This window comes from Zootoca vivipara, chromosome 12 (assembly GCF_965207765.1).
Source record: "Zootoca vivipara chromosome 12, rZooViv2.hap1.1, whole genome shotgun sequence".
NCBI lineage: Eukaryota > Metazoa > Chordata > Lepidosauria > Squamata > Lacertidae > Zootoca > Zootoca vivipara.
This window is the reverse complement of record NC_142595.1, coordinates 19,689,201-19,714,964: the sequence shown is the minus strand read 5'-3', so window position 1 is coordinate 19,714,964 and position 25,764 is coordinate 19,689,201. Positions and strand designations below refer to the sequence as shown.

At 47.1% G+C, this 25,764-nt stretch overlaps 1 protein-coding gene across 7 annotated transcripts in view; it reads right to left on the bottom strand.

The window, feature by feature from the left end:
* B4GALNT2 (beta-1,4-N-acetyl-galactosaminyltransferase 2 (SID blood group)) overlaps positions 1–25,764 on the bottom strand; it is a 51,264-nt gene that overhangs the window by 12,502 nt on the left and 12,998 nt on the right. For 4 of the 7 annotated variants that reach the window (XM_088654572.1, XM_088654574.1, XM_088654570.1 and 1 more), the window contains 6 exons: positions 19,980–20,017; positions 17,195–17,375; positions 15,321–15,407; positions 12,052–12,239; positions 8,364–8,504; positions 6,156–6,375 (listed from right to left, as the gene is read on the bottom strand). In XM_088654572.1, the coding sequence (XP_088510698.1) occupies positions 6,156–6,375; positions 8,364–8,504; positions 12,052–12,239; positions 15,321–15,407; positions 17,195–17,375; positions 19,980–20,017 (855 nt within the window). Of the gene's footprint in view, positions 1–499; positions 4,807–6,155; positions 6,376–8,363; positions 8,505–12,051; positions 12,240–15,320; positions 15,408–17,194; positions 17,376–19,979; positions 20,018–25,764 lie in introns of those variants that run through there. The other 3 variants (XM_088654571.1, XM_035135150.3, XM_088654569.1) reach the window with 2 other exon arrangements.

Genomic DNA, 25,764 nt, shown 5'->3' with positions numbered 1-25,764 from the left:
TACAGATGGACTGCTAGCTCCATTTTTACTTCCAGCTTGGTTATTGCCACAAACTGCTTTACTCCACTGTTTCATTTTTTTTAATAAAACGGAAAAAAATATTTTAATTTGTGCCCTGAATTAATATTCAAATCATCATTAATTGTGCTTTTCATGTGCTTTCATCCTTACAACAACCCTGTAAGTAGGGTGGGGGAACTTTTCCAGACCAAGGGCATTTCTGAACATACATTCCCTGAGTTTGATGGGTAACCGCAACTGACAAACCATGGCTGCATGCAAAATGCCTAGCCCAATTGAGCAGCTACAACCATACATGATTAGAACCAGTAAATCACTTTGGGAATAGGATGTGAAGTTCTGACTTTGGTATTCCTCTCCCCCCCCCCAAAGTTGATCAGGGTATTATCACTGACCACCTCTGGCTAGGGCTACAGTTCCATTGCTTTGGCTGATCCGAGTCCCATCTTCTCAACTATGGTTCAGTTGACTCTTTTCCGATCACCCCATAAAAGCTATGCTTCTCTTCTTTTGTAGGGTTAGAACATTTCAGACAAAGCATCCCAAAGACCATTCTTGGGAGCAAGTCTGCAAAAAGCAGATTGTTCGGGACCAGCTTCCCTCGCTCCAGGCCTGCTGCAGCTGGCCAGGCACCGATCTCCCAATCGCCTTGCACAGGAAGGGAATAATACGAGACCGCTCAGTAATATTTCTAAATGCTCTGGAGTCAGGAGGGCGTCTCCACGTGGGGCCTTCTCGCCATCCCTTTCAAGGCATTGAGCAAAAGTGTAATGAGGCATTAACCACTCCCTGCACCCACTGAGTCAATCCCCACTTTTTATTTATTTATACATACCCCGCCCATCTGGCTGGGTTTCCCCCGCCACTCTGGGCGGCTTCCAACAAATACCAAAATACATTAAAATATCACAGATTAAAAACTTCCCTAAACAGGGCTGCCTTTAGGTGTTTTCTAAATGTCAGGTAGTTTATCTCCTTGACCTCCGATGGGAGGGCGTTCCACAGGGCGGGTGCCACTACCGAGAAGGCCCTCTGCTTCCCTGTAGCTTTGCTTCTCGCAGTGAGGGAACCGCCAGAAGGCCCTCGGCGCTGGATCTCAGTGTCCGGGATGAACAATGGGGGTGGAGACGCTCCTTCAAGTATACTGGACTGAGGCTGTTTAGGGCTTTAAAGGTCAGCACCAACACTTTGAATTGTGCTCGGAAACGTACTGGGAGCCAATGTAGGTCTCTTAGGATCGGTGCTATGTGGTCTTGGCGGCCACTCCCAGTCACCAGTCTAGCTGCCGCATTCTGGATTAATTGCAGTTTTCGGGTCACCTTCAAAGGTAGCCCCACATAGAGCGCATTGCAGTAGTCCAATACTAGATTTTATCACCCACGTTGGGCTGAGCTCAAGAGGGTATGCACTCAGCCTCATGGCCACAGGTGTCCTGTCCATGCCATCATCAGCTGGAATTGGTCCCCCAACAGTGCTGCTTGTGCGATCTCCCAACAAACCTGGACTAACTGGCATGGATCCGAGTGGTTTTTTGCCCTCAAAAGTGCCTTGCAGATTTTTCACAGCAGGCTACTGAGTGGTCCATTGCAAATGAGGAGGTACCAACCAATTTAACAGTCTCTAGACAGCTCTGCTGAGCGATTCATTCGGGAAGCAACAGGGGGCTGAGATACGTATATGCTCTTTGCTAGAAGCACATGAAAGGTGAGACTGTGTACTTGCACCTCTTTGTGGTCGGATTCAAGCCACAACTTGTACCACCTGTGCTCCAGTTGTCTAGCTTGCTTCATTGCCCAGAGGGCCTCAGAAAACCACAAATTCCTTAACTATTTGTGGTCAGAGAGGGAGCTTTGGAGTGATTGTGCCGATGGCCTTCTCTCCATCTCAGTATTACACTGTGAAACGTGGGCCTTGACAGGAGTACCAGTCATACTGCCTGGAAAATTTTCCCAAAACTTTCAGGAATATATCAGACTCCATCTGTCTCCAACTTAACTGGTCCCCCAGCCCTGCGGGTAGGGGCCAATCCACAACAGAAAACAATCTGCCCATGTGAAAATAGAGTGATGGCTGCCCACTCGCCATATCCTTGCCAGTCCCCTATGTGGCAAAAACCAGGCACAGGGTATATACAGTAACCTACGGCATATGTCAGGTGCATGTTGTACTGAAACAGCCCCATGGTTGTCATGGAAAGCCATGAAGTCTAGAACCAACACCAAACCAGAGATTGGCATCAAGAGAGGGAGGTGGATGGGCAGCAGGATAGTGCAGATAAGATCCCCATTGTGCCAGTTCACATTGAGTTCCCTGAGGGACTGGCCTCATGTTGGGAATGACAGGACTTCTGGATGACAGCCGTGCGCCACCTTGTCCCTCTGACCTTGACTGATGCTGCACAAAATACCCAGGTGGACAAAGCTGGGTAGGGTCAGCCGCCACCACCTGCTTGCCCTCCTGGGTCTCCGTAACATGCACCAGGTAGACCATCTCGGCCATGATCTCTTGTGGACTCACCCATGGGCGTACCCAGGAGCAAAGCTAGGGGGGCACACCAGCCACGCCCCCCAGCCACCCGATTGGCTAGCTGGCAATGACGTGGCCAGGATCCCCCCAGGAGGCATGGTCAACGTCCACGCCCCCCCCCCAGAGGAAAAGGGGCCGTTTGCAAGGCAGCACACAGAGCCACCCGCGCTTGCACTCCTGCCTCTCCCGCTCCTTTAATGGCAGCAGTGGCTAAAACGAGGCAGCAGCAGCAAAACTGCCTCCGTTGAAGGAAACCTGGACCTGGGCTAACTTCAGCCCACACTCTTTCAAGTCACGGTGAGCACATGCCGCGGAGCATTGTGGGGCAGCACTTTCTGTGCTGTGCTCACTGTGACTTGAAGGAGTGTGGGCTGAAGTTAGCCCAGGTCCAGGTCCAGGTTTTTTTCAACAGAGGCAGCTTTGCTGCCGCTGCTGCCGTTTCGCTTCAGCCAAGCAGGCTGAGGCGGAGCACAGCAGGCAGCGTCCCTGCCTGTCCTCTCCAGCTGCCCTGCTTCTAGGGGGGGCAGCTGCCCCCCGCCCCATGCTGGGTACGCCCATGGACTCACCTGGTGTTAGCCAATAGTATCACCAGGTCAGCATAGGTACTGAAGTCTACTGGGGGTGCAGCTGAACAGGGACAACCAACATCAAGAGTCTGGCTTCCCACTCTCCTATGACGATGTCGCCTACTGCCCTTTCCATAGCTCTCTTCCCCAAGACCACTGGATCTTCCCTACCTGTTCCCTGTGACTCAGACTTTTGTCTTTTGTTCGCTGTGTTTGGTTTTCTCCATTCCAACGCAACTGCTCAACTCCACCAAAGGAGAACTTAAGGCTTCCCACCCTCCCCAGTTAGGAGTTAACGGGAGGAACAAAATAACAGTATCCTACTCTGCGGGAGGATACTGTGCTCCGAGTGCAAGTGAACAACTGCCCTGTGAAAAGTGCAAAAGGGTCTAACCACCTCAATGTTCACTCCAAACCAGCTCCTTACCTTCCCACTTGCACCAGGGGCTTGACTGTCACTCAGAACCCAGATGCAGCCCCAAACTCGCACTGAGAGCCAGTGTGGTGTAGTGGTTAAGAGCGGTAGACTCGTAATCTGGGGAACCGGGTTCGCGTCTCCGCTCCTCCACATGCAGCTGCTGGGTGACCTTGGGCTAGTCACACTTCTTTGAAGTCTCTCAGCCCCACTCACCTCACAGAGTGTTTGTTGTGGAGGAGGAAGGGAAAGGAGAATGTTAGCCGCTTTGAGACTCCTTCGGGTAGTGATAAAGCAGGATATCAAATCCAAACTCCTCTTCTTCTTCAAACTCATACTCGCAAGTCCACTCCACCTTCTATCATTAAGCCTGTCTACCACAAAAATGTAACATGGGTTCTTGTTCCTGCCCCATGTCTCCCCAAAGGAGTGGTTCCCTTTGGAGTCTCCCCTTTGGGGTTGTCCCCACTGGAGTCGGCCCACAGCTGACTCCCTTTTTAATCTCTTTCAACCCAGTTAGCTGATAATTATGCTCTTAAGAGGACCAGGGGCTTACATTCACTCCCTTCAACACAGCCTCCTTCTGTTGCATTAAAAAAAAACATTAAAAAGCAACCTGAAATAAAACCAGAGTGGAAAGGAAAGGTTTGCTTCATGGTTTGAGCTGGCTTTAAAAACAGCCAGGGTTAAAGTCCGTAGAGGAATTAAATTCCACTTTAGCACAGCATACAACTTCCATATACTGCCTTTTACACAGAGTAGATAACAAAAATGGCTGCCGTCTCACCACACAGGTGTTTCAATGGAAGAAGGGAGTGTTTGTGGAGATCCATGGCACTTCAAATACGCATTTCACAGTAGGGTCCTGTTGCGAGAAATCCCCGCAACAGGGAAGTCCCACAAAAGATGATTTTGAGCAAGAACTTTGGTTTTCACTCTAGGTTTTCTGGCTCCAGTCAGTTGCTTGCTCAAGATAATCGAGAGTCCCTTCAGATGAGCCCATTTGCCACTTGAAGGGTGCCATCTAGGGGATTCGGGAGCAGTAGAGTTGAAAGACGGCCTTTGGTCAAGCCTTTGTGTAGCATTTCATCCTGTTCTTAAAGTAATGTAAAGCCAGTTTGAACCGGACCTGCTCCTCAGTATTGGCCCGGAATCTGCCGTAAGTCTTCTCGACGTCAGCCTCTCGTGCGCTTTTCGCACTGCCGTGCGGCTGGTGACCAATGACAACATGATTGCAGGAGCCGACCCGCAAAATCCCCAGTCCATCCATAAAATATTCTGAAGGGAAGATTGGGGGCGAGAGAAGTCAGTCGACTAGGGTTAGGGAACCTCTGGGCCTCCAGCTCTTGCTGGACTACAACTCCCATCATCTCTGACCATTGGCCATGCTGGCTTCGGCTGATGCGAGTTGAAGTCCAGCAACACTGGGGGGGGGGGCGGTCACAGACTCCCCATCCCTGCAGTAAGTCACTAAGAAGACATACGGTACTTTTGAATAAGAGACCTCTGTTCATACTTGTTCTCTGCATGTAGGAAGTGTGTGGAGCAGGGCCGCAACTCCTGGCCAACCCACACATTAAACCCATGGGGCCTTTCCCCTCCAAACCACACCCACCTGCCCCTACGCCACAGGGGGATCAGTGGCATAGCATGGGTTGCCAGTGCCCGGGTGTGTGGGGGGAGGGAGGGAGGGACATCCATCCATGCACATCCAACTGCCTAATGGCACCCACGTCACCCAGGAGATTTCAGCCACAGAGATGAGAAAAGAAGAGTCGTTCCGTTGTCTGGAAGGGTCACTTCCTGGTTTGCATGGAGAAGCCACTTTTAAACTGAGTCCAACAATGGAAGCGAGCAGCTGTACTAAGGCAGCACCGGGTTGAAATTTTGTGCCCTTCACAATTTTGTGCCCAGGGCAACTGCTCCTCTGCCCCCCCCTAAACTATGCCACTGTAAGGTGACGTCAGGTAGAGAGACCTGCTAGGTTGGCAGGAGCTGGGACAGAGCAACAGGAGCTCAACCTGTCGCAGGCGGTGATTTGAAGTGGCAGCCTTCTGATTGGCAAGCCCAAGAGGCTTGGTGCTTTAGACCAGCGTTTCTCAACCGCTGTTCCGCTGGCTGGTGTGCCGCGACGTGCGGCGACGAGAAGGGCGATTTGCATTGTCACGTGCCTGGCGGCCGCCAATGCACAGCACTGACCCGCCGGAAAGGAAGCCGGCCGGGTCACGACGCAGAGCGAGCGCAGCTCTCAACAGCCACCACCACGGGAGGGTGGCTTTAAACAAACTTAAAGAAGCTGGCTGGATGAGCTCAACCTGAAACTTGCTGAGCAAAGGATTGTGCTGGCAGAGAAATCAGCGGCTTGTGAAGCCTTATTACAGGAGATTGCAACCAACACAGCAATTGGCAAGTGTTTCTTACAGTCATAATTATATAGTCAATATAGGGCGGCACAGAGTTAATTTTTTTTAACTTTTTAAATGGTGGTGTGCCTCATGATTTTTTTCATGGAACAAGTGTGCCTTGGCCCAAAAAAGGTTGAGAAACACTGCTTTAGACCACAGTGCTACCAGGGACAATGTTAGCACTATGGAGGTTTTTGGAGTGGGCGGGGCATATGGCCTTACCTGAGTGAGCCACCCTTTGCAGCTTAGGGTCAAACCCAACACGCCTGCTCTCTTCAGTACGAGCGAGGAAGAAGTTGACTACGCCACTGGCGACCACACAACTGGGAAAGCCTTTCAAGCGGTGGTAAGAGCCATATCGGATGTGCAGACAGCTGCTGTCCTCTCCTTCCTCATAGATGACCTTAAACTTGTAGTCATTGCCACCAACGCTGCCTCCGACCTATAAACCACACAGGCTCCTATCAGCACTTAACAGACTTCACCATGGTAGTGCTGCCATTGAAACGCCGAGTCCTTTTCACAGCAGGGCTCCAAATCCCCTATCCCTGACCATTGGGCCATGCTGGCTGGAGGTGGAGTCTAGCAATATTTGGAGGGCCAACACTTCACCATCCCTGGACTAAAAGATGCACCCAACTAATTGGACAGCTGGTTACATATTAAAGCTGGCAATTTATTTCCAGAAGAAGAATCTGGACAGACTTACAGATGGCAGGATATTCTCACATGGAAATGAGTCTTCAAAGACGATGCTTGCTTGTGACCCGTGGATGCAACCTCCAAAAATGAAATATGCTTTCTTAAAGGTAAAGGGACCCCTGACCATTAGGTCCACTCGTGACCGACTCTGGGGTTGTGCGCTCATCTCGCATTATTGGCCGAGGGAGCCGGCGTATAGCTTCCAGGTCATGTGGCCAGCATGACAAAGTCGCTTCTGGCAAACCAGAGCAGCACATGGAAACGCCGTTTAACTTCCCACTGTAGCGGTTCCTATTTACCGTGTTTCCCCTTTTTTAAGACGTAGTCAGAAAGTAAGCCATGGCAGCATTTTTTAGCATTAGTGAAATCTAAGACACCCCCCGAAAATAAGACATACCTCCATGCGAGACCGCCGAGCGCCCCAGCCAGCCAGAGGGGCCTGGAACCGGCTGCTGTTGCTGCAGCGAATGCATGGAGCGCCCTGCAGCACCTGGACTCTTTTCTTTTCTTTTCTTTTCTTTGGGCTGCCCGAGGCCTGCCGCCCCGCCACCGGAACCGGCGGCTGCAGAGCGGAGCGCTCCGAAGCAGCGAGCGCTCGGAGCGCCCTGCAGCGCCTGGCTTCTTCTTTTGCGGGGGGGGGGAGCTGCCCGAGGCCTGCCGCCCCGCCGCCGGAATCGGCGGCTGCAGAGCGGAGCGCTCCGAAGCGCCAAGCGCTCGGAGCGCCCTGCAGCGCCTGGCCTCTTCTTTTGGGGGGAGAGCTGCCCGAGGCCTGCCCCCCGCCGCCGGAACCGGCGGTCTGCAGCGCCGAGCGCCCGGAGCGCCCAGCAGCGCTGGGCGGAGCACCGAGCCAGCAGCCTGCCGCCTCGGTGCCGCGCAGAGCGCCCAGCAGCACCCCGAGCCAGTGGCCTCTGGCCCCCTGAAAATAAGACACCGTGTGTTTTTTTGAGTAAAAAAAGTTATAAGACGGTGTCTTAAAAAAGGGGAAACACGGTATCTACTTGCATTTTGACGTGCTTTCGAACTGCTAGGTTGGCAGGAGCTGGGACCAAGCAACGGGAGCTTACACCGTCACAGGGATTCGAACCGCCAACCTTCTGATCAGCAAGCCCTAGGCTCAGTGGTTTAACCACAGCTTTCTTAACCACGTACAAATTTATACAGATTTAACTGGGCAATTAAATGCATGCAATTAGTTGGCCTGCAATCTTACACATTCTTACCAGACCTACTGAGCACAGTGGAACTTGCTTCTGAGTAAACAGGCACAGGATTGTGGTGTAAGATTTATTTAACTGGGCTACAGCTGCAACCTAAAAGCACAGCCTCCTTAGGTCAGGCATAGGCAACCTTGGCTCCCCAGATGTTTTGGAACTACAACTCCCATGATCCCTAGCTAACAGGTGCTATAGAATCTGTTAGAGCAGTGTTTCCCAAACGTGGGTCTCGAGCTGTTGTTGTTTTTTGCACTACAATTCCCATCATCCCTGACCACTGGTCTTGCTAGCTAGGAATGATGGGAGTTGTAGTCCAAAAACAGCTGGAGACCCAAGTTTGGAAATCACCGTGTTAAACGGATTCAGAAAGGGACCAAAAAGTTGTTCGGAGCAACCGTTGATCTCTCAGACCCATTCCTGTTGTGTGGCTTCTTCTAGGAATGCAGCAAAAAAATCCACACTGGCCAGAATTGGGTTGGGAGGCTAGTGGACAGCATGGCAAAGAAATACATACCACATCCAAGTTGCTGTTCTCCAACACATCCACTAGTTTCTCGATCTTGGTGTTTGCAGTGAACACGAAATCATCATCCACCCAGAGGTAGTATTTGGTTGTGACCTGAGATATGGCCAGGTTCCTTCCTGCAAACCAGCCCTGATGAAGTGAATCAGGAAGTAGCATCAGGCAACAAGAATGGCTTATGTCAGTGGTGTGTTTTTGTTAGGGGGCTCTTTCCACAGCAGAATATCTGCCTCTACCCCCTGCATAAAATCCAGCCTGTTGGTTGGGTGCTACTCCTGATGCAAGGCTTTAGGACAGTCTGTCTTGGTGGCCTTCCCAATGTTGCAAGGCTTTAGAGCAGGGTTTCCCAAACTCCATCTGTTTTGGACTACAGTTCCCATCATCCCTAACCACTGGGTCCTGCTAGCTAGAGACCAGAGGGACATCGCCCGTGAAGTCCGCTCCCTGCAAGGCCCTTTCCACCTGGCCTAGCAGACGGGGCCCAGACTCACCAGCTCTACTAAAGAGGCGCCGGGTGAGACCAGAGGGACATCGCTATGCCTGACAACGAACCCTAACTTTTGGATTCTTTTGCCCCATCTTTTTGTGCCTGCCAAACAGTTGTGTCATGCTTATTGTCAGGGGGACTCCCTACAGGGAGCCTCCCCCCCATCATCCTGAGCAGCACTTCGCCCAGCGACAGCGCTAGCAGCGGGTCAGGGGGAAGCGGAATGGAGGAGGGAAGGCTCAGTGAAGCGTCAGAGCCCTGGCAACGCTCTGGGGAACAGATGGTGGAGGAAGGGCTCAGCGAGGCATCTGAGCCCCTGCACTACTCTGACCAAGAATTGGAGGAGGGGGACGGCTCAGGGAGGCGTTGGAGCCCAGGCACTGCCCCAGCCAGCAAGGGGAAGAAGGGGCACAGCTCCTTCCGGTGCCCGAATTGAGGTGCGCGCCCAAACGCAGGGCTAGGGGGCGGCGTTTCGGGGTGCCCAGGTTATTATGCTGGCCCCGAAGCAGAAAGGCGCCATTGCCGGATTCTGAGAGTGACTAGGAGGTCATGTTTTCTGCTATCTCTGCACTGTAAATAGTATGCACAATAAAACCTTTAAAGACAGAACGGACTGGAGCGTCTTTACTCGGGAGTAGCTGCAACAACTCCCTGACACTTATGATAACATTTTATCCTCTTGTTAATTATGCTGTTTTAAATGTGCTTTTAATATTTGACTTCACTTAGCAATGTTTTTTTTTATGTTTTAAGATTTTTTTTTGTTAACTTTGTTTATGCTAAATACAGTGGTGCCTCGCTAGACGAATTTAATTCATTCCTCGGGTCTTTTCTTATAACGAAAAATTCACCTAGCGAATCCCATAGGAATGCATTGAATTTTTTTTCAATTTTTTTTTGCCCATAGGAACGCATTAATTAAATTTCAATGCATTCCTATGGGAAACCACGATTCGCTAGACGAATTTTTCATAAAACGAATTCGTCTAGCGAGGCAACCTCCGCTCGAAAAATCCTTTCGTTAAGCGGAAAGTTAGTTAAGCAGGGCATTCGTTAAGCGGGGCACCACTGTACGTCTTCTGTAGTTGACCTCTCCTTTGTAATGTTTTATTTTGAAATCTTCAAGGTAACATTTTAGTTTTCTGTTAATTATATTGCTTTGACTGTATACTCTATATCAGGCATCCCCAAACTCGGCCCTCCAGATGTTTTGGGACTACAATTCTCATCATCCCTGACCACTGATCCTGTTAGCTAGGGATGATGGGATTTGTAGTCCCAAAACATCTGGAGGGCCTAGTTTGGGGATGCCTGCTCTATATATTTCACTTTATTCAGATTGGTTTATTGATGTTTCATTGATGTTTTAATCTTCCGTAAACCGCTTTGAGATTTTTCTTAAAAATATAAAGCGGTATAGAAATGAAATAAATAATTAAAAATGATGATGGGAGTTGTAATCCAAAAAAACCCTTCCAAAGCAGCTTACAATTAACATCCAAATATTTCAATAAGCGGTTTTTTTAAAAGCATTATAAAAATGTAAGTTTTCACAATTCTACTCACAGGCCAATAGTTGGTGGCAGATGGCCCTAGAGATAGTTGGGTGGGAAAAGTGTGGACAGTTCAGCTCAAATAAGCTCAGGGTCCCTCTCTTTTTTACTCAACACATACATTCTTCTCCTACTTCATCTCACAGAGCAGTTAGGGGCAAATGGTCCTCTCTGGGGAGGGAAGCAGAGAAAGGCATTCTCCCTCAGCCTTGCAAGATCCTCTTTCCATATTGCCTCTCTTCTCATAAGTGCTCTCAGCTATTTTAGTTGGGACACAGAGGACACCAAAATACAGCGGTACCTTGGTTCTCAAACGCCTTGGTACTCAAACAACTTGGAACCCAAACACTGCAAACCCGGAAGTAAGTGTTCCGGTTTGCGAATTTTTTTCAGAAGCCGAACATGCTCCATTTTGAGTATTACACTTTCAATTTGAGTGCCATGCTTCTGTTTTGAGTGCCACATTTCCAATTTGAGTGTCACATTTCCGATTTGAGTGTAACGCTGAGGTCTGTCTGTTTTTGCCATTTATTTTGCATTTCTGTTTTTGCGGCGCTTTTTTGTTTCATTTTTGTGACTGTGTGGAACCCAGTTCAGCTGCTGAATGATCTCAGAGCAAAGGTGCTTCCAATTAAGTTGTCCTCCCCCCCCCGGTCATCATCACTTCCCCTTCTGGCAACCTGACCTCGCAACCACTGAGCCTTCTGCGTAGCAACTATAGGCTGGACACTCTCAAATGAAGGGGAGTCAGTTCTCTCTCTCTCTCTCTCTCTCTCTCTCTCTCTCTCTCTCTCTCTCTCTCTCTCTCTCTCTCTCTCTCTCTCTCTCCCTGTTCTGCTGCTTCTAGCTGTTCCCCACTGCCCAGCTGTTGTTTTCTGAACTATGTCCCTCTGCAAACCAAGTCTCTAAATCTATACTGCTCCCCTATTCCTGAGCAGCATCAGGATCCTGGTCAGAAGCAGGAAGAGAGGGAGGTTCCCACCATTCCTCTTCCGAGCTGTAATCCTCAGCCTGGTCTCTGACAGGCTCTCAGCACCCTTCACTAACTTCACCTCCTAGGATTCTTCTGGGAAAGCTGTGGCTGTAAAAATGACACGATACGGCTTTCAATTTATAGCGCAAACTATATCAAATTAAGAGGGAATCATCTCTCTTAATAGCTAGGAACTAGGCACAAAGTCTGGAAGTTCAGCATACAGCTGGGGTAGGGAACCGCAATGTTATAGCGCTTATTAGAATCACAGAGTTGTGGAGATGGAAGAAACCCCCGAGGGTCATCTAGCCCAACCCCCTGCCACAGAGGACTCTTTCGCCCAATGTGGGGCTCAAACCCACAACCCTGAAATTATGAGCCTCGTGCTCTAGCGACTGAGCTATCTGGCTTGGTTGTTGGGACTGCAGCTCCCATCAGCCCCAGCCAGCACGGCCAATGGTCAGGGATGATGGGAGTTGCAGTCCAGCAACATCTAGAGGGCCACCAGGTTCCCCCATCCCTAGCATGCATCATGGGCCCATCGAGCTTCTCCATGTCACCTGCCACACTGCTGCCAGAAGGGCCCAGGATTGGCTCACTTGACCAGGAGCTGGGAAATCCCTCTCAGCAGTGGAAGAAGCTACACCTGCACATGTCGGTAGGTACCTTTCCAAAGGGCATAATGTACTGCTCAACGTTGGCTTGTTGAATCATCTCGGGGTGTTCGCTGTCGTCCGCCACAATGACCTTCATATTCGGATAATACTGCCGTATGCTCTCGAGGAGGACCCTCAGCTTGTGGTAGCGCAAGAAAGTCTTGGTTGTGATGGTCACCATATTACTGATGTTGTAATCTGAGGGACAAAGACAGGGAAGGAAGAGTGAGCCAACACACTCTTTTTTTTTTAAATTTTAAAAATAGCTTTATTTTCGTATTAAAATTACAGAATAATACAAAATAATATAACGTGAAACATAACATAACATAATTAAGCATAATTAAACATAAGCAAACATAATCTCCAATCAAAACATGAAAAGAAGAGAGAAAGGAAAAAGGGGAAAAGAGAAAAAGAGAAAAGAAAAAGGTGTGTGTGTGTGTGTGTGTATATATATATATATATATATATATATATATATATATATATGAAAAAATATGAGGGGGGGAAATGAAGAAAAGGATAAAATTGAAAATAAAAATATCAACTTCCAAACATTTAAGATCGGTTCCCTCTCATCAATAATTTCTACTAGACTTTCCCTTATAATTTGAAATCTAAACCATAACCGATTTCCTTATAATTTCCACTTACTTTACCAGCTTGTGCATTTCATTCTAAACATATCACCAACTTCGAATTTATACCTTGTTTATAAAAGTAATCATCTACATATTTCCACTCTTCCTTAATTTTTTGTTTGGGAATCCTCCTAATTATCACAGTTAATTTTGCTAAGGTCATATATTCAGCCAATTTCACCTGCCAATCCTGTGTAGATGGGATTTTATCTCCCTTCCCATTTTGTGCAATCAACGTTCTAGCCGCCGCGCACGCATAAAGGAGTATGTTCTTTCTGTCAATCGGCACACTTTCAGGGATCATGCTCAGCAATAAGATTTCCGGTTTTTTCTCAAATGTAAATTTTAACATTTTTTTCAATTCCTCATATATTTCTGACCAAAATGTGCTAATCTTTTTGCAGCTCCACCAACAATGGAAGTAATCCCCAACACACTCAACAATCCGTGTGGGTTTGTTTCCCACGGCTGTCCTCTAGGAGTCTTGTATCCAGCCTCCCATTCAAGTAGAAACATTTCCTACCACAACCCAGAGTAGGACTCTTCCTTGAAGGTTCTGTTCCTGAGCCACTGTTTTCACTCTGGGTGCCTGGTTAGGTCACCTTCTGCAGAGCTGAAGTAACTTCTCTCCCCTACCACAGAAGTAGCCCATGTGGTGCCCTCCATCAGCCCAGGCCCTCCAAGTGTCCCTTTTTTTCCAGGGCCAGTCTGGGTTTACAGGAAGCCATCCTGGTTTCTGATTTGATCCGATCCCGGAATGTCCTGCTTTCCCTTTGGACGCTCCTGTTTTCACCACAGAAACGTTGGAGGGTGTGGAGTTATGCAACTCCCAAGCCAAGAAGATAAGTAACTACACAACATTTAGAAGACACCTGAAGGCAGCCCTGTATAGAGAAGTTTTTTTTAATATTTAATGCTTCATCACGTTTTTATATATGTTGGGAGCCGCTCATAATAATAATAATTACTCTTATGGAATTGTTGTTTAGTCGTTAAGTTGTGTCCAACTCTTCGTGACCCCATGGACCAGAGCATGCCAGGCACTCCTGTCTTCCACAGTTTGGCCAGACTCATGTTGGTGGCTTCGAGAACACTGTCCAACCGTCTCGTCCTCTGTCATCCTCTTCTTGTGCCCTCAATCCTTCCCAGCATCAGGGTCTTTTCCAGGGAGTCTTCTCTTCTCATGAGGTGGCCAAAGTATTGGAGCCTCAGCTTCACGATCTGTCCTTCCAGTGAGCACTCAGGGCTGATTTCCTTCAGAATGGATAGGTTTGATCTTCTTGCAGTCCATGGGACTCTCAAGAGTCTCCTCCAGCACCATAATTCAAAAGCATCAATTCTTCAGCGACCAGCCTTCTTTATGGTCCTATTCTTATGGAATAGGACATCCCTACTTTCATCGGAGAAACGTTGGAGGGCAAGTTAGCCCCAACTAGTTAAGTCAATGGTCAGGGATGATGAGAGCTGTAGTCCAACATTTGCAAGGCACAACATTGACTACTCCTGCCCCACCTTAAAATGTTTGTGTCTGCATTGAGATGTTCTATTTGATCTTTCTACAAAGATATAAAATAATAATAATAATAATAATAATAATAATAATAATAATAATAAATTATTTATACCCTGCCCATCTGGCTGGGTTTCCCCAGCCACTCTGGGCAGCTCCCAACAGAATATTAAAACATGATAAAACATCAGACATAAAAACTCCCCTAAACAGGGCTGCCTTCAGATGTCTTCTAAAAGTAATATACTGTAGTTGTTTATTTCCTTGACATCTGATGGGAGGGCGTTCCACAGGGCGGGCGCCACTACCGAGAAGGCCCTCTGCCTGGTTCCCTGTGACCTCACTTCTCACAGTGAGGGGACTGCCAGAAGGCCCTTGGAGCAGGACCTCAGTGTCTGGGCTGAACAACGGGGGTGGAGACGCTCCTTCAGGTATACTGGGCCGACACCATTTAGGGCTTTAAAGGTCAGAACCAACACTTTGAATTGTGCTTGGAAACTTTCTGGGAGGCAATGTAGCTCTTTCAGGGCCGGTGTGATGTGGTCTTGGTGGCCACTCTCAGTCACCAGTCTAGCTGCCACATATCTTTAGGGCAAACTCCAGGCTTATACTCCACTTCTGAAGAAGTGTGCATGCACACAAAAGCTCATACCAATGACAAACTTAGTTGGTCTCTAAAGTGCTACTGGAAGGAATTTTTTATTTCGACTACGTCAGACCAACACAGCTACCTACCTGTAATCCAGGCTTACTGTACATCATCTATTTTGTTTTTCTGCTAGTACCCCAAGATCCACCTACAAAGGACATATATTTAGCATTAAGGAATTCTGAGCCCGGGAATTTGTTTTGAGTACGAGAACTGAGCTCACAGTCCTTCCATGGAGAAATCCATTACAGGTTGCAACCACCCCCTGCTTCCCGTCATTTCAGGAGTATGATTTGAGGCAGTAGGTGGAAGCATTATTTTGTTGCTGCTGTTCTTCGGGATTAGGTGTCGGAAACCTTTGCCGTTTGCCTTAAAGTAATCCAGAGATCTACCTTCTGCCCATCTCTGCTTAAGAGAGCCGATAAAGGTGTTACATCAACATAGTTTTGCTATTTGAATGGGCCTCAGAAGCTCACCTGATCCTGGGTCAAACAGCTTAGGAAGGCGCGGCTGATGGATGGTCACAGGAAACCTCACCTGATGAGTCCCCGCGGTAAATGTCACTGGAAAGCAATGGATAGGTCGGCCGGCAGTTATCCATTTCTTGGCTCCCATAGTTCAGATGGCACTTGGACTATAACCCCCCCCCCCACTTATAGGAATATGCAAGCCATACTCCAACAGTCCCACATATGCCTGTTGTCTTTGTGCTGATAAATTTCTATGATTTCTGTTGTGCTGATAAATTTCTATGTGGGACAAGAAGCTACAGTTAGAACTGGATATGGAACAACTGATTGGTTCAAAATTGGGAAAGGAGTACGACAAGGCTGTATATTGTCTCCCTGCTTATTTAACTTATATGCAGAATTCATCATGCGAAAGGCTGGACTAGATGAATCCCAAACCGGAATTAAGATTGCTGGAAGAAATATCAACAACCTCAGATATGCAGATGACACAACCTTGATGGCAGAAAGTGAGGAGGAATGAAAGAACCTTTTAATGAGGGTGAAAGAGGAGAGCGCAAAATATGGTCTGAAGCTCAACATCAAAAAAACCAAGATCATGGCCACTGGTCCCATCACATCCTGGCAAATAGAAGGGGAAGAAATGGAGGCAGTGAGAGATTTTACTTTCTTGGGCTCCTTGATCACTGAAGATGGTGACAGCAGTCACGAAATTAAAAGACACCTGCTTCTTGGGAGAAAAGCAATGACAAACCTAGACAGCATCTTAAAAAGCAGAGACATCACCTTGCCTACAAAGGTCCGTATAGTTAAAGCTATGATTTTCCCAGTAGTGATGTATGGAAGTGAGACCTGGACCATAAAGAAGGCTGATCGCCAAAGAATTGATGCTTTTGAATTATGGTGCTGGAGGAGACTCTTGAGAGTCCCATGGACTGCAAGAAGATCAAACCTATCCATTCTGAAGGAAATCAGCCCTGAGTGCTGCTCACTGGAAGGACAGATCGTGAAGCTGAGGCTCCAATACTTTGGCCACCTCATGAGAAGAGAAGACTCCCTGGAAAAGACCCTGATGTTGGGAAAGATTGAGGGCACTAGGAGAAGGGGACGACAGAGGATGAGATAGTTGGACAGTGTTCTTGAAGCTACGAACATGAGTTTGACCAAACTGCGGGAGGCAGTGGAAGACAGGAGTGCCTGGCGTTGCACCAGAAGCAGTTTAGTTCTGCTGGCCACATGACCCGGAAAGCTGTCTGTGGACAAACACTAGTTCCCTCGGCCTGAAAGCGAGATGAGCACTGCAACCCCATAGTTGCCTTTGATTGGACTTAACCATCCAGGGGCCCTTTACCTTTTACCCTTTTACTTACATTTGCAAATCTAAGCCTTTTAAAAAATGCCAGGACTTTGAACCTTGGACCATACACACCCAAAACATGCTCCCCATCACTGAATTATGGTCCACACCCAGTCAATCAAAGAATTGAAGGGCTAAAAGGGACCCCAAGGGTCATCTTGTTCAACCCCCTACAATGTAGGAATCTATCCTTTTTTCTGCTTTCAGTGCTATTTAGTGGGTGCCTATTTTAATCAAGCATCTCAAATGTCAGTTCTGACTGGGCAGCAATATTCTTCCATGAAACTTTTTCAATCCCCCCGCCCCCCAGGTCTTAAAAACGAGAAGGAGAAGCCATTTTCAAAATCGCAAAGCATTTTATCAAGAAATAAAGCAAGACCTGAAAAGATAATAATTCGCTGCCTCCTTGCGGGGAAATGGCCGGAAAGCTGCTCAAGCATCTTGCAATAATTATAACACGGGTTTTAGGCTGGTGAAGTCAAGGGGCAATCAATGCTTGTTCCACAGTAGCAATCCAACTCACCCAGATCCACTGCATCGAGTAGATACTCTGTGCTTGTGTACGTGATGTGTTCCAGGATGTAATTCAGTAGCTTCACATGGGGGGTGGAGATGGTCAGCTTCTTTTGCCCCCGCCCACCTACCACGTCTTCGGATACATCAGCCAGGGTGTTGAGAGCACCAAATGAAGCTTGTAGGATCACCTAGGAAAAGGGCAAAAAAAGTCTTAGGAGCAAATAAAACCCCTCCATTTTCATCTAAATCAGGTGATACACAAACGGACATCAGCAGGAAATGGGGGGTAAACAGAAAGTCAGAAATCAGGGGGTGTCCAGTTCTGGGTACCACAATTTAAGAAGGGATGCTGACAAGCTGGAATATGTGCAGAGGAGGGCGATTGGGAAGATCAAGGGTCCGGAAACCAAGCCTTATGAGGAACGGTTGAAGGAGCTGGGTAGGTTTAGCCTGGAACAGAGGAGAGTGAGGAGATATGATAGCCATCTTCTAAGATCTTAAGGGCTGTCACATGGAGAATGGAGCAAGGCCTGCTCTGGGGGGCAGGACTCCAATGGCTTCAAGTTACAAGGAAGGAGGTTCCGACACAACATCAGGAGACATTTCTGACAGTAAGCTGTTCCGACAGTGGGACAGACTCCTTTGAGAAGTTGTGGACTCTTATTCCTCGGAGGTTTGTAAGCAGAGTTTGGATCACAAACTGTCCATGGAGGCACAGGTTAATTCTGTGTCCAGGGCAGCTGTCTATCAGCTCCATCTGGTACGCAGGCTCAGACCCTACCTGCCGGCAGACTGTCTTGCCAGAGTGGTGCATGCTCTAGTTATCTCTCGCTTGGATTACTGCAATGCGATCTACGTGGGGCTACCTTTGAAGGTGACCCGGAAACTACAACTAATCCAGAATGCGGCAGCTAGACTGGTGACTGGGAGCAGCCGCTGGGACCACATAACACTGGTCCTGAGAGATCTACACTGGCTCCCAGTACGTTTCCGAGCACAATCCAAAGTGTTGGTGTTGACATTTAAAGCCTTAAACGGCCTCGGTTCCTATATACCTGAAGGAGCGTCTCCACCCCCATTGTTCATCCTGGACACTGAGATCCAGCGCCGAGGGCCTTCTGGAGGTTCCCTCATTACGAGAAGTGAGGTTACAGGGAACCAGACAGAGGGCCTTCTTGGTAGCAGCACCCGCCCTGTGGAATACCCTTCCATCAGATGTCAAGGAAATAAGCAATTATCCTAATTTTAAAAGACATCTGAAGGCAGCCCTGCTTAGGGAAGCTTTTAATATTTAATGCTGTACAGTGGAACCTCAGTTTATGAACACCTCGGTTTATGAATTTTCGGTTTATGAACACCGCGGACCCTTCTGGAACGGATTAATTCACTTTCCATTACTTTCAATGGGAAAGGTCGCTTCAGTTTATGAACGCTTCAGTTTATGAACAGACTTCCGGAACCAATTACACCCATGCTTCGGGTTAAGTACGCTTCAGGTTGAGTACTCCGCGGACCCGTCTGGAACGGATTAATCCACTTTCCATTACTTTCAATGGGAAAGTTTGCTTCAGTTTATGAACGCTTCAGTTTAAGTACTCCGTGGACCGTCTGGAACGGATTAATTCACTTTCCATTACTTTCAATGGGAAAGTTCGCTTCAGTTTATGAACAGACTTCCGGAACCAATTGTGTTCATAAACCGAGGTACCACTGTATTGTTTTAATGTTCAATTGGGAGCCACCCAGAGTGGCTGGGGAGACTCAGCCAGATGAGCGGGGTATAAATTATTATTATTATTATTATTATTATTATTATTATTATTATCCTCATGAGAAGAGAAGACTCCCTGGAAAAGACCCTGATGTTGGGAAAGATGGAGGGCACCAGGAGAAGGGGACGACAGAGGACGAGATGGTTGGACAGTATTCTCAAAGCTACTAACATGAGTCTGACCAAACTGCGGGAGGCAGTGGAAGACAGGAGTGCCTGGCGTGCTATGGTTCATGGGGTCACGAAGAGTCGGACACGACTAAACGACTAAACAACAACATGTCATGGATGATCTAGTTGAGATTCCTGACTTGCAGAATATGGATTAAATTCGACTCTGGAAGCAGAATTAAAATAATTTATCAAACCTGTAATTCTAGCACGCAGGGGGGTGGGTACCAAAATTATACAATTGGAAAGTTGATTAATTGATGCTTGGTATTTGTTTTGGTCATGTGATTTGATATGGCTATAATGAGGCTGATTTTGGATGCTTGTCATTGAAAACTAATAAAAATTATTATATTTAAAAAAAGATTCCTGAATTGCAGGGGGTTGGACTAGATGACCCTTGGGATCCCTTGCAACTCCATGATTCTATGAGAGCTTTGTGAGCTTTGTGAGCTGGGTGTTTAACAGTGGTGGTCCGTTTCCATGTGCAGGCATTTTTATTTTGTGTCACCTATTTAGTCCTAAGGAAGCCCCATTTCTAAAATGTGAAAAGGAGCTACTTGAGAAATATGCCCTCCCTCCCCCCAAGCAGTGGAATAAATAATCTTTTCTTCCTCAGGCAACAAAATATTTTAGATGCGTCATGGATGCCTGCTTCTCTCAGGGAAACTGAAACAACATTCAAGACACACCCAGCTTTCAGAGCCTGGGAATCTAGACTACTAGACTACACCATCTCAACCATGCTATCCATTCCATTGTTACGCACTGACTCTTTCAGCTGCGTTGTCTGATCATTCAGAAAGTGGGAGCATATACTGAAAAATAATTAAAGAAAATGCAAAGTTACCTGGAGGTTTTCTGTACTTGCTCCATGGAAACCAAGCCCTTCAAGAACAAAAGCAAGCACAGGTCTGGCATTAATACTCGTCCAATTTTCTGTTCCCCACACCCCCAAGTCCAGCAAAGCTTGATTTACGGAGTTGGCTGCAATACTCTCCCGAGAAAGAAACTATTGAGCCCAAACCAGCACGCTAAGCAGACAAAAAGCTATAGGGGCACTCTTAAGGAAAATGGCCATTGTGTCCAAAAGTTTGAAAGGAAATAAAATTATTTCAGTTTGTGAACACCAGCATTTCTGTGACCTTTGAACTGCCATTCTTTAAAACTTTGCATCTTATCAATTATAGGCAATGTTTGAAACAAGAATAACATTTTTGGCAATACATTCATTTTCACAACAGAAATACGACCTGACATAGACAATTTCAAATTCGACCATCTATCTAAATCTCTTTTGATCTCATTCCAAACTTTCTCATAATTGTCTTTATACAAATTCAAATTTTTTGAAGTCAAATTAACCCCCAGGTATTTCACCTTCTTTACAAACAATAGGCCAGTGGCCTCTTCCAACCTCTTTTTCTCTTCTAATAACAAGTTCTTATCTAACACTTTGGTTTTTGTCTTATTTAATTTAAAACCGGCAACACTGCCGTAGTCCTGAATCAAATTCAGTGCATTAACTGCACTGACTTCCGGGTCTTGCAGAGTTAAAACAAGGTCATCCGCAAAGGCTTTTAACTTATATTGCTTCTGTCCCACTCTCACACCTTCAATTTTGTCATCTTTCCTTATCATAGATAATAGTACTTCCAGAACCGATATAAACAGTAAAGGTGAGAGAGGGCATCCCTGTCTCGTTCCCTTTTCAATTCTTATCTCTTCTGATACCACATTATTTACGATAATCTTTGCTTTCTGATCAGCATAAATTGCATTAATCCAGGGGCGTAGCCAGGATGAAAATCAGGGGGGGCAAGGGGCGGGGAGCAAGGGGCGGGGCCAAGGGCGGGGCCAAGGGGCGGGGGCGGGGCCACATCGGAGCAGCCCGAAATTGGGCTGCTCCGACTCCCTCCTCCCCCTCCGCGATAGGAAGGGACGAGGGGGAGCCAGGATCAGCCCGAAATCGGGCTGCTCCGACTCCCTCCTCCCCCTCCGCGATCGGAAGGGACGAGGGGGAGCCAGGATCAGCCCGAAATCGGGCTGCTCCGACTCCCTCCTCCCCCTCCGCGATAGGAAGGGACGAGGGGGAGCCAGGATCAGCCCGAAATCGGGCTGCTCCGACTCCCTCCTCCCCCTCCGCGATCGGAAGGGACGAGGGGGAGCCAGGATCAGCCCGAAATCGGGCTGCTCCGACTCCCTCCTCCCCCTCCACGATCGGAAGGGACGAGGGGGAGCCAGGATCAGCCCGAAATTGGGCTGCTCCGACTCCCTCCTCCCCCTCCGCGATCGGAAGGGACGAGGGGGAGCCAGGATCAGCCCGAAATCGGGATGCTCCGACTCCCTCCTCCCCCTCCACGATCGGAAGGGACGAGGGGGAGCCAGGATCAGCCCGAAATCAAGCTGCTCCGGCTCCCTCCTCCCCCTCCACGATCGGAAGGGACGAGGGGGAGCCAGGATCAGCCCGAAATCGGGCTGCTCCGACTCCCTCCTCCCCCTCCGCGATAGGAAGGGACGAGGGGGAGCCAGGATCAGCCCGAAATCGGGCTGCTCCAACTCCCTCCTCCCCCTCCGCGATAGGAAGGGACGAGGGGGAGCCAGGATCAGCCCGAAATCGGGCTGCTCCGACTCCCTCCTCCCCCTCTGCAATCGCTGGGGCAGGTGGAGGGAAAGCCCCAGAGCCGCGCAAAGCGGTTGCCTGGCTTTCCCTCCGCCCGCCCCACAGCCAGCCGGCTAGAAGGGACGTCTTCCCTTCTCCCTTGCTGGCTGTGGGGCGGAGGGAGGGAAAGCCAGCCAAACACTTTGCGCGGCTCTGGTGCTTTCCCGCCGCCCGCCCCACAGCCAGCCAGGGAGAAGGCAGACGGCACTGGGCGGGCAGGCTGGCCAGTGGCCCTGCTTCTAGGGGGGGCAATTGCCCCCTCCTGCCCCCCTGCCTACGCCCATGCATTAATCCCATTCATAAAACCTTGACCCACCCCCATCTTCTCCAAATTTTTCTTCATAAAATTCCAAGAGATATTATCAAAGGCTTTTTCCACATCAATGAAGATCAGCATAGCTTTTGTATTAATTTTCTCTTGTAATAATTCCAAAACATCAATTATATTCCTAATATTATCTTTCATGTGTCTGCCGGGTAAAAAACCGGCCTGATCGTGATGTATTTGTTTGTCTAACACTTTTTTTAATCTAGAAGCTAAAATATTTGCAAAAATTTTGTAATCCACATTAAGCAAGGAGATGGGACGGTAATTCTTCAATTGTGTTCTATCTGTTTCCGGTTTAGGTATCAGAGTAATATATGCTTCCTTCCAAGAGTCTGGTGCTCTCCCTCCTCTTAAAATTTCATTACATAACTCAGTCAAAGGTTGTATCATCCATTCTTTTAAAGTCTTGTAATATTTGGCTGTAAGCCCGTCTGGTCCTGGTGCCTTCCCCATTTGCATTTGATTAATTGCATTTTCTACTTCTTGCGTTGAAATTTGGTGATTGAGTAAGTTAATTTGGTCTTCCGGAATCTTCTGCAATCCATTTTTATCCAAAAACTGCTCAATCTTTTCTATGTTCTCTTTTTCACTTTTATAAAGCTGTTAAAAATATTTCTGAAAACATTTTCTGATCTCAGCTGGGTTCTCTATATTTCTTCCGTCTTGGACCAGATTTGTTATTGTATTCTGCTTCTGTTGCTTTCTTAATTGCCAAGCAAGTAATTTTCCACATTTATTTGCTGATTCAAAAGTCCTCTGTCTCATCCATTTAATTTTCCATTCAATTTCCTGATTAATCAATGATGCAAATTGGGCTTGCAATGCTTTAATTTCTTTCTGAATTCGTATACTATTCGGTTTGGCCCTCAATTTCTTCTCTTTTTCTTTTAATTGCGTCAATATCTTATCCTTTTTTATCATTTTGGACTTTTTTTCCTCATTGTATTTTGTTGAATCAGAAAACCTCTCACCGCCTTGCTTGCATCCCATACTATTCTCTTATCTGTCGTAGTATTCAAATTTATCTCAAAATAGTCCTTCAATGTTTTCTGTGCTTTGATGCTTATTTGTTCATTTCTCAGCAATGCTTCATTCATCCTCCATCTGAAAGAACCCTGCTCCGATATTCTTAAGTCCAGAAAAACAGCATTATGATCTGAACATGTTTTTGGCCATATATCTGCTTTGCAGATTCTTGGTGTCAGTTCTCTTGTTATCCATATATAATCTAGTCTACTCCAAGAATGATTTGATTGGGAGAAAAAAGTTTGTTCCTTTTCCATTGGATTTTTCAGTCTCCAAGTATCTATTAAGTCCAATTCGTCAATCATCTCAAAGAATGTTTTAGGTAATCTTCCCTCATTTGTAATTTTGTCTCTTTGTGATCTGTCCATCAATGTGGAGACTGCTCCATTCAAATCTCCCATCAAGATCATCTTGTAATCCATATAATCATGAAGGACCTCGTGTAGTTTCTTATAGAAATCCGCTTTTCCTTCATTTGGTGCATAGATTCCTACTATCAATAATTTCTCGCCTAGCGTTGTTATTTCCACTGCAACATATCTTCCTTCCTCGTCCTTGAACAATCTCTTTGCCTTATATTTCTCTTTTACATAAATTACAACTCCACGTTTTTTCACTTTATCGGCTGTGATAAAATCCTCTCCCAATTTTTTATTTTGTAAAATTCTTCTGTGTAATCTAGTCACGTGTGTCTCTTGAAGGCAAATAACATCTAACTTTTGTTTTTCCAAAATATGAAACACCTCACGTCTTTTCCTAGGTGAATTAATGCCGTTCACATTCCAAGATAAAATTCTTAACGCCATGTTGAATTAATCGTTTGCTCCTGGTCCTGCCCCCAGGCCCAAATCTGAACCTGTTCCCAGAGGTCTCGAAGGGGTATCGACGTCCAACTCTGGTCCTGCTCCTGTCCCGGTACCAAGGTCTCCTGCGTGTTGTTCCAAAAATCTTCTCTTGTCCTCCACTGATCTTATCTTTATCTTCTTTTGTTGGAATTGAAAATGTAGACCCTCCGGAAAATCCCAGGTGAAGAAGATTCTATTTTTACTCAGCACTGTTGTCAAATCTGTATAGTTCTTCCTGAGGTCCAACAAGAGCTTTGGCACGTCTTTATAAAGAATGATCTTTATTTCTTTTACCTTCAATGTTTTCTGGTAATGAAGCTGAAGTATTCTATCTCTCTGTTCTCTTGTCTGGAAAGTTACTAAACAATCACCCACGAATTTTTTATTTTTTCTTGATTTTGTCCCAAACCTAAATGCCTTTAGAATCTGACCATCCAATTCTTCTTCCGACAAATCCCATGTACTCTTGAATTCTTGTATTAAGGTTGCCTTCAAATTATCTTGTTCGATCAATGGCAAGGCTCTTATTTTTAAATTCACCTCCCTCTCTAAGTTGTAGCATAGCAATCGAGATTTGAGCCTGGAGGTTCTGTTTCTCTAACTCCTTTATTTTTTCCGTCTCCAAATGCGTGACTCTCTCCTCTACTCCTGTCACTTGTTTCTTCACCTGTTGAATTTCTTTGTTTAGTATTCCCAGTTCGTTTTTAATTAATTTCAGTTCCTCTGTAGTTTTCTGGTTACAGGTAGGTAGCCGTGTTGGTCTGGATCGAAGTAAAATAGTTTTCCAATAGTAGTTTTCTGTTGCTCCTGTGTCGTTTTATCCTGCGATTCTTTAAGAGAACTTAGCATTTGAAGAACCTGTTCCTCATAAGTAGGCCGTTGCAGCTGAAGACTGAGTCTCAGTCATGTTTTTTCCCTCTCTTGCAGCTGCTTCTATACATAAACTCTCAAGGTCATTCTTATCTCAGCTCCTTTCTCACGCTTATTTCCCACCAGAGGCAGCACACACAGTCTGAGTTCACTTTATACTGTAGCTATTAAATGCTCAATGGCGAAGAGAAAGAACGTTGCACTTTATAACCTTTTAGTCTCTTTGCCAGCTTCTACTGTCAATACGACAGACAGCCTGCCTGTCCAAGTAAAGCAGTGATTAAAAGTAACTTTGTAAACACTTGGCTCAGTCGCTGTAACACTGATCGGTCTGCGCTCCCAGGGAGGAAGAGAAAACGTTTCTCCTTTTAAGAAATCAGAGTCTTTTCAGGGGAGATTAACACATCAAAGTCCCGAACTCCCATTGTGCCCCTGACCCAGTGGGGGTCTTTTCTTCTAATTTACTGAGTAATAAAGCTATCCGCTTTCAGTTCTTATGCGGCTGCAGCATACAGTCTCTGCTTTTTTCCTTTGCGCTAAACAGGGAACCCGACCTCCGCTTCTAGAGTTCTCCCGCATCCAGAATTAGTCCAAATTCGTAAATTTTTATATCTTTCTACTCACGGTAGTCCATTCATCCGATTTATAGCATTTTTAGAAGAAATCCGTCGCTCACCGCCCTTCAGAACCCGCAGCTTTGCGTCCTGAAGATAGTGAAAGACTTGAGTGACTCACGCCGTCCGACTCCGGCCGCTCTCAGCCCCCTTTAATTAGGGGTCTGGGGGTCGGAGGAAGCGAAAAGGAGCCTCTGCCAAGTGGCCACGTCCGTGAGAAGCTCGACCCACGGCTTTTTTGGGGTTCGCGTAGCTGCCGCGATTAAACCCCTTTCCTCAGGACGCCAGAA